At 37.5% G+C, this 17,469-nt stretch overlaps 1 protein-coding gene across 1 annotated transcript; it reads left to right on the top strand.

Annotated features, from left to right (window-relative positions):
* Positions 1-2,462: 2,462 nt before the first annotated feature.
* On the top strand, positions 2,463-15,313 carry LOC108263067 (coagulation factor XIII A chain). The gene is made up of 13 exons (XM_047158978.2): positions 2,463-2,601; positions 2,812-2,991; positions 4,519-4,770; positions 4,877-4,995; positions 5,136-5,243; positions 5,364-5,541; positions 7,966-8,101; positions 8,595-8,698; positions 11,278-11,366; positions 11,522-11,675; positions 12,484-12,519; positions 14,638-14,832; positions 15,129-15,313. Exons 1-13 carry the CDS (start codon positions 2,463-2,465, stop codon positions 15,311-15,313), a joined length of 1,875 nt encoding a protein of 624 aa, XP_047014934.2.
* The last annotated feature ends 2,156 nt before the right edge of the window (positions 15,314-17,469 follow it).

The following is a 17,469-nucleotide window of genomic DNA, read 5'->3' as shown; positions in this document are numbered from 1 at the left end:
GGTGTTTATTACCAAAAAGCTCTATTTTGGTTTCATCTGATCATAGAACCCGATCCCATTCGAAGTTCCAGCAGTGTCTGGCAAACTGAAGATGCTTGAGTTTGTTTTTGGATGAGTGTAGAGGCTTTTTTCTTGAAACCCTTCCAAATAACTTGTGATGTAGGTGACTTTGGATTGTAGTTTTGGAGACTTTCTGACCCCAAGACGCAACTAACTTCTGCAATTCTACAACTGTAATCCTTGCGATTTTTTTGGCCTCTCAAACCATCCTCTTCACAGTGTGCTGAGACAATATAGGCACACGTTCATTTCTAAGCTGATTTCCAGACATTTCCAGTTGTCTGGAACTTCTTAATTACTGCCCTGATGGTGGAAATGGCCATTTTCAATGCTTGTGCCATTTTCTTATAGCCTCCTCCCATTTTGTGAAGCTCAACAACCTTTTTGCCGCACATCACAGCTATATTCCTTGGTCTTACCCATTGTTATGAATGACTAAGGAAATTTGGCCTATGTGTTACCTCATATTTATACCCCTGTGAAACAAGAAGTCATAGTTGAACAATTTCCTTTTCCAAGTCACCCAGTTGTACTAAAATTTTTTTAAATATGAATGGGAATATACTTCAAATTTATTTTTCTCATATGAATTCATAGGGGTGCTGTTTCTTTTCTTTTCTTTTCTTTTCTTTTATTTGCTGTTTAAACATAATGTACCATATTTTGAACACTGATAAAAAGGATCTTTGACTTAAATACTTTTTCAAAATCTCAAGGCTCATTTAAGAAAGTCCCTTATGTACTTACATGTACATTTAAATACATATACTTAAATGTACTCCCAATTGTAATCACATTAAAGGGCTAACTCTGAGCCTGGGTTGTAACATTTGAGATATTTTTTTTCTCCTCACACATGGTCAATGTTATAAAATTATGAGCATGTCATTTTTATTTTTATGTAGTCTGTACCATTTCATCATTTTAAATGAAGGCTGCAACAAGTGCTGTTTACTTTATGATTGAAGTATTAGATCCGCTGAAGGTGTTGAACCTGACTGATGGAATGCAAAAAAGTAATATTTTAGAAGAAACATCACTAGATTACACGTCCATTCAACCACATAAATAAACTTTTTTTGCTTTCCTCAGAAGTCTGACTCTGCATTTCTTCTTTTTTCCCCCCTAAGAACTGTGCATTTGCATGAGGGGAGGAGTGTGTTTGTACCCTATATAACTGGGCATGCTGTCTGTTTTGGTACAGCTATGCACGGCATCCTTAATAGAGCATCCTACAGGTCAGCAAGAAGGGTGAGTCTGTGATTTCCCATTAATATTTTATTTCTGTTACTGAGGTTGTATTAATTTTAAAGTGATATTTGTGGATCTGGCACTGAATCAGACTAGTGTCACATGTGAATATGTTTTTGAAACAGAGCCCTGTCTTACCTGAGTCATTAAAGGAGTGCTGTATATTAGACAGAGGTGCTAAAAGTACTCAAATTGTTAACTGTAGTAAAAGTGCAGCTACCCACGTCTACTGAAGTAGAATAGAAATGCTGAAGTAAAGTAGAAAGGTATTTGTATAAGTTTGAAAGTAAAAGTACAAGAAAGATTCACAAAAAGAAAAGAAGTAAAATCACACAGTAATTTTAGAAAATTACTGTAAATTAGTGTCTCTTTCACCAGGGAACCAAATACACATTAAGCCAACACCAGCTTTAGTCCTGATACTGCAGATTTAGTGCATCATAAAGATTTACTGCATCATAATAGCTCTGACCATACAAACTAACTTAATACTAATAGTGATCTGCCACAATACAAATACAAAGTGTATATTGCAGCAGACGGGTTATAGAGACAGGTATTAGGTCTCATTCTTGCTGTCACATCTGATAAAGTTTAGATTTGTTAAGAATTCAGATCAACTCCTTGAAGCTGTCTGATGCTAAGAAGTCCAGTTATGATTTTACAAATATATGATTATAGAAAAATGTTGTGATGTAGAATAGAAAGTAAAAAATTTCTTTCGCAATGTATTAGTTAAAGAAAACTAGAGTAGAATGCTCTTTTTTCTCTTTCCACCTGATGCCAGGTTTAATAGAAGAATAAATTGTTTATTTTAAATATTATTTAGATCAAACATGATGACTGCTCAGATACTGTTTGCATTTTTGTGCCATTGTTCTTCTGTGTTAGTTTGGTGTAGAGTTGTAGAAAGATAATATCAGCAACTGCACAAGTGAGGTTGTTTCATGTATGTAAATTTTTTTTGGAGTGAAACCAATCCACATCCAGAACATCCAAAAAGTCCCTCTTGCTCACAGACCTCTTCTCTTCTTAATAACTGTTTTCCTTTATTATTATTATTATTATTATTATTATTATTATTATTATTATTATTACAATCTCTGAATCTGAGCACAGGACAGAGTGAAGACCACCTGTGTACTGACACCATGCCGATATTCGACACATGTGAGAAAAACCGAGGCCGGTTGAACCGTCCAATTTCCTGCAGCAATGGAGAGAACAAAATCATGCCTGAGTTCGAAATGTTTAAAGAAGCAACACCTCGGGCCCCCATGCCTACTGGTGGTATGGTATAAAGTGTGTATGTGTGTGTGTGTGTGTGTGGGGGGGGGGGGGGGGGGGGGGGGGGTCTTGGTTAACTAAGATTAAGGATAGATAAGACTACACATACAGTATAATGTGAAGGTATATTAACCTACAATGATGGTATTTGTCTGCTAATTGAATTTATTGAGTATTTGTTATTCAAAAGCATTGCCCGTGTGTTTTTTTCAGGAAATCTTGCTGTGATGAATATTAACATGTATGAGAAAATAAACAGGCTTTCCCATCACACTGATGCATACAAGCTTAGCAAACTGATCATCCGTCGGGGTCAAGAGTTCATCATGGGCATTATCTTCAATCGCAAATTTGACCCGAAAACAGACTTGTTTGTTATTGAGTTCCTGATTGGTGAGCCTCTACTTTCTGTTTATATAAAATATGAAACAGTGCCCCTGTTGTTCTCAAATGAAAAGGATAAAGGAGTCTCTATTATTATAGAATGCATTTGGATTACACTTTATTATAAGGTCTGCAAATCACAATAGCAATGTGTTTTTAAATGGATCAACCTCCTGAAGAAAATCACATCATAACCATTTTTCTAACATCACATTGATAAACTGGTTTAATATGTGGTCATGAAGCAACTTCTAAGTGGTGTTGGCTTTTCATTTCGATTATCCAAAGTTACTTAAATAACTTGTAGTATTGGTTACCTTCATTGTGTACAAGAAGGCAAGGTAAATTATTTTTATTTACTGTGTAAGCCATATCTACAATCGACCAGCTTGTCATTAAATAAAAGTCAGCTAGCAGTCAAAAACAGCCACACACAACAGAACAACCACCACATACCCTTTGTGATGGTGAGGCTTTTTTTTTTAACATTAATCATTTGAAGAATAAATAAAATGCAAGTTGTTATAGGGTCATATTATAAGTAGATGATAATAGACAGGTTCTGTGCAGCCATTTTCATGCCTCTGTTACAAGGTTGTGCTTCCAGCAGTGCATCTGTCCGAGATTCTCGGTAGCACTATATCTGAGGAACAAGTAGTTAAATGTGTGTAGGATTTATATTGAATTATTATTGAAAGCAGCAGATTATCTAAATATATTTTGGAGTTAACCCCGAAGAGGGTCAATGTCAGGGCAAGATCAACAGTCAACCGTTTGAAACTGTTTTTCTTCAGTAGAATGCTTCCTGTTTGTTATACAAAGATGTTACTTACACATTCATGTTTAGGAACTCAAGCGCCAATTTCTGGCTATCTATGATTTTTACCATTTATATGTCAGTCCATTGATTGTTAGTGCAATATCTCAAAAATAAGGGTTAAATGTAGGATTTGTGTGGACAGATCCATGCTACCACCATATAAACTGAATACATTTTGGCATTGATCTATACATGGTCACGGTATATTTTAAGGGTATTTTAGAACAATTTTAGAGCAATTAGTAACAAGAAGGACTAGATTTGCTGGCATCAGAGGCATCTCAGATGACACCATTAGCGTTGAGTTCTACTATTCTTAATTAACATTTATAAAAACATTTGGTTTGTTTTACAGGGCTATAGGGATCCTCAGGTTGATCTTATAAGGTTGGTCTGATTTGGGAAACAGAATGAGTCAGAAACCCTTGATATAAACCCATATCATCTAAAGCAAAAGTACAAATAAGGACATAATACATGGCAAATGTGAGGGTGTGTGAGGTGAAGCACAACAAAATGATGAGGATGCTGAGTAGTATAAGTAGTAGAAGTTAAAGTCTGTGGAGGAGTGGAAACGTCAGCTTGGAATTTTGTTGTCATTGGTAGATTCCTTTCTCTGTAATTACTCAAAGGAGTTGAAAATGTTTGAGTATAATAAGTATGTATTACAGTGTTGGCTCTTCAGTCCGAAACATTATGCTGAGTTTGTCTTATAGGAAAGAACCCCGTCCGTACCCAAAAGACGTTAATCAGCTTGACCCCTGGTGAAAATAAACAGATCAGTAATTGGGGCGTCCGTGTGGTGGAGACCATTAACACCGAGACTAAGTTGGGCATCACACCAGCTGCTGACTGCATTGTGGGTCTGTATAGCACTTATGTAACTGTTATAACCAATGCTGGAAAACAACGCTCTCAAAGAAATCAGACAACAGACTTCTATGTGCTGTTCAACCCCTGGGCGCAGAGTGAGCACAACTGTCTTAGCATTTTATGATGAAGTTCAACTTAATTCTCATTTATCCAGTTTAGCTGAAAATATCAATGCTGATTTGTGTGCTTGATGCCTCACAGAGGATCAGGTTTACCTGAAAAATGAGGAAGAGCGGCAGGAGTATGTGCTGAATGATGTGGGAATGATCTTCAACGGAGACTATAATAATATTGGCAGCCGACCATGGAATTATGGACAGGCAAGAAGTTACACTGTTCAGAAACATTACAATAGAAATACTCTTGCAGTCTGCTGGGTTTGGACATCACTAACCTAAATTTCATATACTGTACATATACATAGCACTTGTATTTATCTAACAGATATCTTGTCCTGTAGTTTCAGAGTGGAATTCTGGAAGCTTGCATCTTCATCCTGGATTTTGGGAAAATGCCCCTCCAGTACAGAGATGATGCTGTAAAAGTGGTTCGGAAAGCCTCAGCTATGGTATAACATTTAGTAAAACAAGTTCCCATTATTTCCATCCAGTTTTTACATTGAAAACACAGTTGCTGGTTGACATTCTAACATTGCTTACCATTTATTCTTTTGTCTATACGTTTTCAGATCAACTCCCTGGATGATGATGGAGTCCTAGTAGGTAGCTGGAGTGATGACTTCATGCTTGGTACTGCGCCCACGGCCTGGACTGGCAGTGTAGAGATTCTGAACCAGTATTATTCGGAAGGCGGTGTGCCTGTCAAGTTTGCCCAATGCTGGGTGTATGCTGGAGTGTTCAACACTTGTAAGTATAGCACATATGAACTCATATATTGTATAGACTAACCCTTTAAACTCCCACAACAGCAGATCAGAATTACATGCATCAATTTGGCAAATACAAACCATTCCTATTAGTTTCACTGTGCTTATTGAATAATTTATAGTAGTCATGAAGTAAAGATTAAAACACAAGGGGCATACTGTTAATCAATGACAGGGTGAAGTGATGATACACTTTATACTCAAACGTTTGTGGACAACTGACCATCACACCCACATGTAAACTATTTCCCCAAACTGTTGCCATAAGTTGGAAACAAACAGTTGTATAGAATGGCTTTCTATGCTGTAGCATTGCAATTTCCCTTCACTGGAGCTAAACCTGTTCAAGTATGACAATGCCCCTGTCCACAAAATGAGCTCCATGAAGACATGGTGTGTTAAGGTTTCAGTGTCAGAAATCGAGTGTCCTGCATAGAGCCCTGACCTCAATCCCACTGAACACCTTTTGGATGAACTGGAGCACCAACTGCACCCCAGACCTCCTCACCCAACATATTGCCTGACCTCACTAATACTCTTGTTACAGAATGCACAAATCCCCACAGCCACGCTCCAGAATCTAGTGGAAGACCCCAGAAGATTGTGATTGGTCAAGTATACACAAACTTTCGGCCATGTAGTGTGTGTTACTACCACAAATATGATTATTTTCCTATAACAGCACACATATTCCTCTTATTCCACAGCGATTTACCAATAATTACTTAATTCTTATTTATTTAAAAATGCATTGTACGTTTTATCCATTTATCCATGTAATGATGAGGAATGTCCCTGAAAAGAACTTAGTTCCTGTTTTCGTTTAAGTCATAGCAGCTATAAACCCTAATCATTCCCTCATCAGCCTCTCTTTAACGCTTCTTGTGAAGTAGACAAAAAATGAAGCTTGTAATTTTTGTCCGGTGGCCGGAAAACTTTCCTGTGTCAAAAAACTTAAAGGAGCAGCTTTGCCCACTGACTGTTACAAAACAGTGACACTGGAGACTCCTTCCATAAAGGTTTTAACATATAAGTGATAAGGTGTTTTCATTTGTTAACCGACTGCACATTATAAATCCATTTATTATTAGGTTTAGCAAATGTTGAATGTCTGCCGTACAAATCCCTGTGAATTAAGTGTTACAATAGAAATAATTGTCTTAAAGTGAATAACTAGATAACTAAGTCACAGGTAAGTCTCAAGTCTTTGAATTCAAATCACAAGACAAATCCCAAATTAAGAATGATAAGTCTGAGTCAAGTTACAAGTCCTTAACTTTAAGTTTTGAGTCCTAAAGAAGTCATAATGTGCTTTTTATCAACATTTTTAAGCAAGAGTAATAATTAGTATGGTCAATTTACCCAAATCATGCAGACATTTTAAAATTGGTGCTCTTCACTTTCTAGCGGAACTTTATAATTCAGTCAAAATATATGGAACCCATAAGTATAAAAGCGGAATATAATTCAGTCAAAATATATAGAACCCATAAGTATAAAAGCGGAATATTTCAGTTCCATTTCACATAAGACGGGGTGTCAACTATTAACTAAGGATACCCATCTCTCTCAGATCAATTTAGCTTTGGGATTTGCTTTGTGCAACTTCAAATGATGAACAAAATTTTAAATTGTTGCTATTACATCTGATATTCCAGAACCACTGGTTCAACATGTTGCCACCATTTTGTTGCTGACAACAACATAATCTTTTTAGGTGAAGTCTACTAACATCAAGAGCATGGCTACCACAAACTGCCTCTGAAGTTGGGGAATCTTTCAATCTAGTCATTTTCTAGTGCAAATTGATGGGCTGTCTAGATGGTTGAACATTGCCTTTGGAAATTAAGATTGATGCCAATTTACTGAAAATTAGTTGTAATTAATTGAAAGTAGTCAATCAACTGTTAAATGTTTAGTTTTTGATTTTTGGTTTAGAAGCCATTGATGTAAAAGCCAAGTCCCAAGTCTTCTTTGATAATGTCAAGTTGAGTCAAAAGTTAGCAAATCGGTGACTTGAGTCGAAGTCAAGTCCATGTCATGTGACTTGAGTCCACAACACTGAAGTTAAGTGGTGAATAGTTGTTACTGTATCAGTGTCTATCATGATGTTCCTAGCAAATCTTCTATTCTGATAAGGGTTTGCTTCAGTGTTGCTACAAAGTTATTGGTTCACTAGACATGGATATTGTATGCAACAGTGTCTAGACCAACAGACATTGTCTTATACTTTATCATGTAGGCCATAGACCAAATTGTTATTCGCTGTGCAGTAGAAGATAGACCACTAGACATGGAACATACTTATACACCAGACAAACATCAGTATTTTACACTGTATGATATAGACCGAAGTCTCATACTGTATGATGCCTGAGCTGTTTTCACCCAATGTTGCCTGCAGTCCTACGGTGCCTTGGCCTTCCTGCGAGGGTGATTACCAACTATGCCTCTGCGCATGACAACAATGGTAACCTGCAGACTAACATTGTGCTGGACGAGGATGGGAGTCTGGACACAAAAGTCTCAGACACCATTTGGTGAGATAATATGATGAGTGGAGGTTTCTTGGTTTTACTTAGTCAACACTCAGAAATGTGAAACAGGTACAAGGTCAGGCAAACAGCAAACAGACATAAATTAGATTAAAATAAATCAGTAATGTGAAGCATGCTGAAGTAAAAAATAAATAAATAAATAAATAAATAAAGCCAGGCAGATAAAAAGACTGATCACAGATGCAAAGCTGGGATGAGACTTTATGAGGTAACACTGAGAGTCTGGGTTATTTAAAGTGAGTAGCATCATTGCAAATGAATATTATTAGTAATCAAGTAACTGAGTGGGAATAGATGCTTTACTGGAGGTCATGTGATGAGGTTGAGGGCTGAGTATCATGGGTTGTTGCATACAAAAATTGTAGCCTTTTTGCTATATTGTCCATACTGTATGCTGCTGCTGCTGGTGGTGCCACGAAAATCACTTAGCCTGGCTAGTTTGTTTATGATATAGAACATAATTTTTTCTTTGCAGGAACTTTCACTGTTGGAATGAGGTGTTTTTGAAGAGGAACGACATACCTGAAAAGTACTCAGGCTGGCAGGTGGTGGACTCCACTCCTCAGGAAATCAGCGAGGGTAGGACTTCACCCATTTTCAGTCACACATTTCCAATGGAGAAACTCGATACAAACATGCAAATCTACAAATCAACAACTCTCACTACAGATCTCTATTGATTTTAAGCCATGTGCAAAAATTAATCAAGCAGAGTCTCCACTAAACATTCAATGTTTAAAAAACACTGAGCAGTTTTTTATAAATGTGACCAATTTATAAAATATTTCCTTAATCTTGTGTTAATTTTCAATACCTTCTATAAAAAATATCACATAATAAGGAGGAATACTGTTACCACCCTGTTGCTGTTTCCAAGTTTATTATTGACAAGTTTTTTATTCATCTTATACCACAGCAATGTATTTATTAATGAATTACACATTGTACAGCTACAAATTCAACCATTTTTACCTATATTCATTTACAGTGGGGGAAATTAGTATTGAACGCGTCAACATTTTTTTCAGTAAATAGATTTCCAATGAGGTTATTCAAATGCAATTTTCACCATCAATATTACCTCAAGAAATCCACACATATAAAGAATTCACAACATTAAAGTTCATAAATAAAGTTATGAGCAATAAAGTGGAATGACACAGGAAAACATATTGAACATGCTAAGAAAAAGCAGTTATCCAAGGCAAGGTAAGGCAAGGAACCAGCTGAAATCCATAAATACCCCCTATCTGTGTAAATTAATATCAACTGGGATAGTAAATTGATGGTCTATAAAATTGCTTTTTGTGATCAAGGTGTCACACAAGAAACATCTCATGATGGGTAAAAGCAAAGAGCTCTCCCAAGACCTTCGCAATCTTATTGTTGCAAAACATATTGATGGATACAGATGTATTTCAAAACTTCTGAATCTTTCAGTAAGCATCATTGGGGCCATTATCTGCAAGTGAAAGCAACAACACTCCGTCATCAACCGGCCACTCACAGGAGCTCCTCGCAAGATTTCTGACCAGGGAGTCAGAAGAATAGTCATAAGAGTAGTCCAAGAACCAAGGATCACTTGGAAAGATCTCCAGAAACACTTGCAGGCAGCAGGTACCATCGTCACAAAGAAAACAGGCAATGCACTCCACTGCTCATGCTCACCCCGCAAGACTCCATTACTAAAGAAAAGGCATGTCGAAGCTCGTTTGAAGTTTGCTACAACTCATTTAGACAAGCCTATGGAATACTTGGAGAGTGTAGTCTGGTCAGACGAAAGCAAAATATAACTTTCTGGCTGTCATACTGCACACCATATTTGGAGAAGAAATGTCACTGCACATCACCCTAAAACACTATACCAACAGTGTAGTTTGGAGGTGGAAGCATCATTGTGTGGGGTTGTTTTTCATTGCATGGAACTGGCAGATTCCATATAATTGAAGGCACAATGAATGGAGCCCTTTTGTTACGCCACCGCCAGCATAAGGCGCTGCGGCACAACATCTAAATGGACACATGACTTTGTTCCAGTGCCGCCGGGAGCAGCACCCAGATTCCAGTGCCGTTGGGGGGTGGCGCCCAGTATTCCAGGGCCGCCGGGGCTTTGATCTGCACTTGAGCTGTTTTTTGAAGATAGTGACAGATTCTGTGGTCCGAATTGAGGTTGTAAGTTCATTCCATTGCTGAGGGACAGTTAGTGTGAAGATTTTGGAAAGGGACCTTGAGCCACGCTGAGTAATCACTACTAAGCGTTAGTCATTGATCGATTGCAAATTGTTTGAGGGAACGTAAGCCTTCAGGAGAGTGTTGAGGTAGGGGGTGCTGTTCCAGACAAGGTCTTGTACGTGAGCATCAAGGCCTTGAATTTGATACGGGCGGCTACAGGAAGCCAGTGGAGAAAGATGAAGAAGGGTGTGACATCGTTTCTCTTTGGCTGGTTGAAGATGAGGCATGCTGCTGCATTCTGAATCATCTGAAGGGGTTTGATGGAGCTGGCTGGGAGGCCTAAGAGTAGTGCATTGCAATAGTCCAGTTTTGAGATGACAAGAGCCTGGACTGGTACCTGTGTAGCCTGTTCTGTGAGATACGGTCTGATTTTCTTGATGTTGTACAGAATGAATCTATAGGACTGTGCAGTTGTTCAAATGTGGTCTGTAAAGGTTAAACTGTCATCAGGAATCACCCTAAGGTTCCTAGCTGTCCGGGTTGCCTTGAGTGTGGTTGAGTCAAGCTGTACAATGAGGTTGTGGTTGATTGAAGGGCAGGCTGGGATGACGAGAAGCTCAGATTTTGCCAAGTTGAGCTTAAGGTGGTGTTTCCTCATCCAGTCCGAGATGTCCAACAGGCAAGCAGAAATTTGTGTAGAGACGGATGGAACGTCAGGCTGGAAGGACAAATAGAGCTTGGTGTCATCAGCATAGCAATGGTATGAGAAGTCATGAGACTCAATCACATGCCCCAGAGATGTAATATAAATAGAAAAGAGCAGTGGACCCAGAACTGACCCCTGAGGAACCCGAGTTGTATATATGGTGAAAAACCTTTGAAAACTAAAATGTGATAAAATAATGAGTACAGAATACAAAAAGTGTTTTATATGTTCTTAGAACATCAGATGTAATACAAATGTTTGACTCTTTTTTTTAAGCTAGGTTATTACCGCTGTGGTCCTGCAGCTGTGGCAGCCATCTACAATGAAGCTCTGGGCTATGCGTTTGATGCAAAATTTGTGTTTTCTGAGGTGAGAAGTATATCCGCTCTATCCTCTATGACTTATTGAAGTTCTTTAGTAGTTTGTGCTATGACGTTATTTTACAAGGAACTATTTTATAATATAATATCTCCAAGAAGCATTATATATATGCCTGATCCTCTCAAATATTTTCTCACCACCAGGTCAACAGTGATGTGGTCTACCATAAAAAAGACAAGTACGGAAACATGAATGTCATCTATGTGGACAAAACCTATGTCGGAAAGTTGATTGTGACCAAAATGATTAGCTCCAATGATTATAATGACATCACAAATTCTTACAAATATGCTGAGAGTAAGTTGCGTTGTTCTTTCACATTTATGATTATTACTGTATTGACCAGTTATTGTTTTTTAAGAGGAAATTATTAGTCCTAACCCCAAACCTCTCACACTACAAACAAAAATATAATCTGAGACATGAGATGATTTTTTTCCTTCTGTATTTATGCAGGTGAGTCTAAATAAGATTAGAATACAATGTCCAAGTAGTCAGATTAAGTGCAGTGATAGAAGTGCTAATTTTTGCCATCGGCAGCCGATAATACAGTAATAGTGATACCCGTAGAGATATCAGCAGGGTTGCAAACTCATGCTTTTGGTCAAGAAACACACTTTTTAAGGTCATATCTCATGCTCTCATGCCACCCAAGCATTCCCAGTGACAAAAAGATGCAAATAAAATGGTCTTTCAATGAAACAAACTATCTGAGCTTCTGAGACAAAAGAGATATTTTTTTCTATAACAGTTTGTCCTAAGCTTTTTATTCCTATTATTCTATAACAATGTGTCTATTATTATTATTATTATTATTATTATTATTATTATTATTATTATTATTATTATTATTATTATTTACATTTACATTTACATTTACATTTACATTTATTCATTTAGAAGACGCTTTTATCCAAAGCGACTTACAAATATTATTATTATTATTATTATTATTATTATTATTAAATGTATTATTATTTTATTTATTAATGAACAACATATCATGCTTTTTAACCATTAATAGCTACATTTATACTGATGATGTGAAATGTCTATGAAACAATTTGTCATATATTATTAATAATTACAATTATTTATGCTACAGGAGTGTCACGGCGGCAGATACAGATGCAAGTGCAGGGTAAGACCTCGCTATTAGTAAAGCTTAACAACAACACAAAATCGATAGGCAAAATCGTACACAGGAAACAGGTTAGGGTCAGGTGATCAGCAAATTTGAAGTAGACAAAGACTAACATTGGGAAACCAAAAAATAAGAAACAAAATCAAAAACCAGGTAGACTTTAATTGAGTGCAAGCCTTACTAACAATAGACATGAAAACACTGAGCTTATGCTTCACAGTCAGTGAGTAGAGACAAGAGTCCTTATATTGTGGGTGTAACTGAGTCCTGGTGATCGGTAATCAGGTGAACTTGAATGTTTGTACTGGGAGTTGTAGTCCATGTTTGTAGGCTGTATGGTATTATGAGATGTAGAGTTTAATACTGAATCCAGCGTGGGCATAAGAAGGAGCTGTAAAGGATCACTCCCTCACAGGCCTCTCTTTTTTTCTGTCTCTTGAAGTTAACAGTAAAAACATGCAGCTTGTCAGGAAGAAATCATAACTAAAAGGAACAGTTTTACCTATGTTACAAAGTGCTGACACTGGAGACTCCTTCCAAAAAATGTTAAATAATCATCTCCTTATGGAAAGCTTCACTAAAAGTTTGTTTGTTTTTTAATTGTCTATTGTTAGTTTTAGATCATGTGGAATATCCATCATACAAGTCCTTGTGAATGAGCTGTTACTATAGAAACGAAACTGTATTAGATCGAGAAAATTACTATATACCAGTGAACTAAATTACAGATGGCACTAATGTTAAAGCTGCTGTTCTAGAAAATTATTCAACACCTTCTGTCCAATCATATTCAACAGCACTGTGTTATAACACAGGAATATTGCACTTAGAGTTGTTCTATGCTGTTAGAGACTATACTTTCAACAAATCAGTGAGGGCTCAAGTGGGGAGCTTATTTTCTGTTAAATCACTGGAGTTCATTGTCTAATGTTGGTAACAGGACCAGTTCCAGCTCTCACTGCACTCTCCTTTTTTCTCACTTTGGCTTTTAAGTCTAATCAAATATTAATTCAAGCGGTTTAGCTCATCCCTCGAGGTTCATTTATCATCTTCAGCATCTGGAAAACTAAAATGATTCAATGTTGTCCTAGCTCACATTCTTTCTTCCTCTCTCCTTTGGGCATTATGTGATAAATCAGGAGTATCAGATGCTACCAGCACCTGCTGAAAGAAGATAGCTCCTTTAGAGAGAGGAAAACTAGTTTGGATTGGATTTGTTTCTATATTATTGAGCAGAGCAATTAATGGATATCAAACTAATCTATCACACTATTTTACACCTCTCTCCCATAGTTTAATGTTCAGAATAAGCACCAATTATTTATTATGAATTGTTTAGAAACACATTGAAATTCGGAATGTCTCTTATTGGTCATTTGAAGAATGTATAAGCAGAGCAGTTGATAGGTGAAAAATGAAAGGAAAAAATAAAAGAAAGTGTTTTAGGAAGGCCATGGGCCTCCTGCACAGCTTCAATATTCCTTGGCATAGATTCTGCAAGTAGGCATAGAGATATCCTGGAAGTAGGAATACATTTCTTACTAAATATATTCCCTTAGTTATTTTTTTACGATGACGGTTGAGAGTGCTGTCTAACGCATTGCTCCAAAATCTCCTAGTTATGTATATATGAATATATATGTGTCTGAATTATTGGCACCCATTGTAAAGATATTTTTTTTAATGTCTGAATGGTTAATTAGCTAAATCTCACAGAGAAATCTAACATTTATTTTAATGTAAATTGATCCTAAGAAAGTAAAAACCTGTATCAAACCTAAAATAAAACAAAATCTAATGTGTCACAATTGTTCTTATGAACAAAATGTAAGTGAAGTATGTTATTTAGTGCTCCAAATATTCGTGTAGGGTTTTTTTTGTTTGTTTTTTTGTTTGTTTGTTTTTTTAAATATAGATGTTTGCAGAACTGTTTTTTTTAATCTGTTTCTTTTTCTTGGTCAGTTTATATTATGTATATAATGGATTGATATGACTAAATTTGGAGTTTCTAGTTCCATTTGTTGTCATAATTTACAGTATATAAATCTTTTAAAAAATATGGCAGTAAGTAAAGTAAGACTTTCACCTGTGTACTCTATCGCTCCATACTGCTAGACCCTGATGTGCAGCTGTACACCCAGGCCACCAAAAACAACAAGGACATAATGTTAACCATGACGTTTAACAACCTGAGCAATGAGCAACGCACCATCACCTGCAAAATCACTGGCAAAGTGGAATACTACACTGGAGCCACCCGGACCCAGTTCATGTTCCTCACCCATGAGGTTTCTCTCCAGCCTTTGGAATGTGAGTCAGATTATGATACCCACACAATATGAAAAACATAATGAAAAATTCATGATTTCTCAGAAACAGAGCAATAGTGGTTTTCACTACTTCTCTGTGTTTCAGTGATAATTAAAAGCAGATGATATTAATTAATATTATTCTGATAAAGAGACTGCTGGAATATTTTAAAATGCATTTATTAACAACATAACAGTTTACTGTTTTATGTAGAAAGCATGATTGATTGATCAATCAAGTGTGTTATTTATGAGATAAAGCTTCTGAGACTGTGTTTCTGTGTGTGTATTACATAGCTAAGCAGGAGGTCATCACGGTGACAGCAGATGAGTACAAGAACATCATCATAGGCCAGTCTTTCCTGTGCTTTCTTGTGTATGGCTTCATTAATGAGACCACCATGTCTCTCTCTGCCATGGAATCAATCCATCTGGGCACCCCGCAACTTTTCCTTGAGGTACATACATGCAGGTGCATCTAAATAAAATTAAAATATCAGAGAAAAGTTTAATTCAACAGTGGAACTTTCGTATATATCATTACATATGAAATATTTCAAGCCTTTTTTGTTTTAATCTTGATGATTATGGCTTACAGCTCATGGAAATCAAAAATCCAGTGTCTCAAAATATTACAATAAAGAATTTATAATACAGAAATGTTGACCTGAGATGAGCTCTAATCAGTTAATTAACTCAACACACCTGCAAAGGTTTCCTGATCATTTAATCTCTCAGGCTGCTTCAGTACACACAACCACAATAATGGGGAAGATGGAAGTAAATTTTGCATTTCATTTGGAAATCAAAGTCCCAGAGTCTGGAGGAAGAGTGGAGAGGCACATAATCCAAGTTGCTTGAAGTCCAGTGTGAAGTTTTCACAGTCAGTGATAATTTGGGGTGCCATATTATCTGCTGGTGTTGGTCCACTGTGTTTTTCTCAAGTCAAGAGTCAATGCAGCCATCTTCCAGAAGATTTAGAGCTTCATGCTTCCATCTGCTGACAAGCTTTATGGAGATGCTGATTTCCTTTTCCAGCAGGACTTGGCACCTGTCCACAGTTCCAAAACTACTAGTAACTGGTTTGCTGACCATGGTATTACTGTGCTTGATTGGCCAGACAACTCACCTGACCTGAACCCCATAGAGAATCTATGAGATACACCAGACCCAACAATACAAATGAGCTCTCTCTCTCAGCTGTCAGTCATGTCTGACTTTGATGTCCGTATGGCTTGTCTCCCAGAAGATCTCATTTGGGCTTGTTGGTACCATGTATCTCTTGGTATGCTTTGTCTCCTGAGATTTCTTTTGACCACATCTTTGAAATGGAGCCGAGGACGGCCAACACTTCGGGTGCCTTGTTGGAGTTGGGAGAAGAGCACTTGTTTTGGAAGCCTATCATTTTGCATTCTTGCCACATGACCTGTCCAGCAAAGATTTTCACCATATCATCCACACCTGCCTTCTCAAGAATTCTCTGGTTGGGAATATGATCCATCAGACTCAGACCTATTATAGAGCGCAGGTGTCACATCATCCCACCATTCAGATTACAAACCTGGTGGGCATAGATTGTCCAGGTCTCAGATCCATACAAAAGGGTCAATTACTTGATAGATGTGGCATTTAGTTTTAAGGTTGATATCATGGTTGTTCCACAATCTCTGATGGAGTCGGCCGAATGAGGCAGTGACTTTAGAGATACGGGTTTGCAGCTCCATGTCCAATTTGTTGTCCTCTGAGAGAGTGCTTCTAAGGTAGTGGAAATGGCTAACTCTCTCCAGTTCTGTTCCACAGATAGAGATAGACTTGGCTTGCTCGAGGCTGGGTGGTGGTTGGTAAAAGTAGACTGTCTTTTTTTTATTGACTTGAAGGCCAAAATTTGAGGCAGCTTGTTGGAATCTGTCAATCAGCTCTTGCATGGTGTCTGGGTCATGGGTAATCAAGGCACTGTCTTCTGCTTACAACAGTTCTCTTACTACTCTAACTCTAAATCTAGTTTTAGATTTGGCAGCAAACTATTTGACATTGAACAGGTTGGCACTAATTCTTATTTGAAGGTGAACACCTGCATCTTGCACACCGGAGAAAGCCTCATCTAACATCGCACCCAGATATATCGAGAATAGGATTGGTGCACGCACTCATCCCTGTTTCACACCATTCTCAATAGCAAATGTGCCTGACAATGTTCCTCCACAATGTACCTGTCCTATCATTCCTTGTTATAGTCCCTGCATGAGCTGCACAAAGTGTTCTGGACAACCATACTTGTGGAGGAGCTTCCAAAGGCTCCTGCGTCCTACCGTGTTGAAGGGCATTGTAAAGTTGATGAAAAGAGAGTACAGTAGTCTATTTTGTTCTTTGCATTTCTCCTGGATCTGTCTGAGACAGAAGATGGCTTCGATAGTGCTTCTACCAGACATGAACCGGTATTGAGTCTCTGGTATGAAACTATCCAGGTGTACGGAGAGTCTTTTCTAGCCATTCTAGCCATGACCTTGCCCGCAATGGAGAGTAGGGAGATTCTGCAATAGTTACGACGCTCCAGTTTATCACCCTTCTTGAAGATGGTAACAATCTGTACTTCTTTTCACCCTTGGGGCATACATCTAGTTTGCCAAGCATATATGAT

This window comes from Ictalurus punctatus, chromosome 1 (genome assembly GCF_001660625.3).
Source record: "Ictalurus punctatus breed USDA103 chromosome 1, Coco_2.0, whole genome shotgun sequence".
NCBI classification, from domain to species: Eukaryota; Metazoa; Chordata; class Actinopteri; order Siluriformes; family Ictaluridae; genus Ictalurus; species Ictalurus punctatus.
This window is presented reverse-complemented; position numbering and strand designations above follow the sequence as displayed.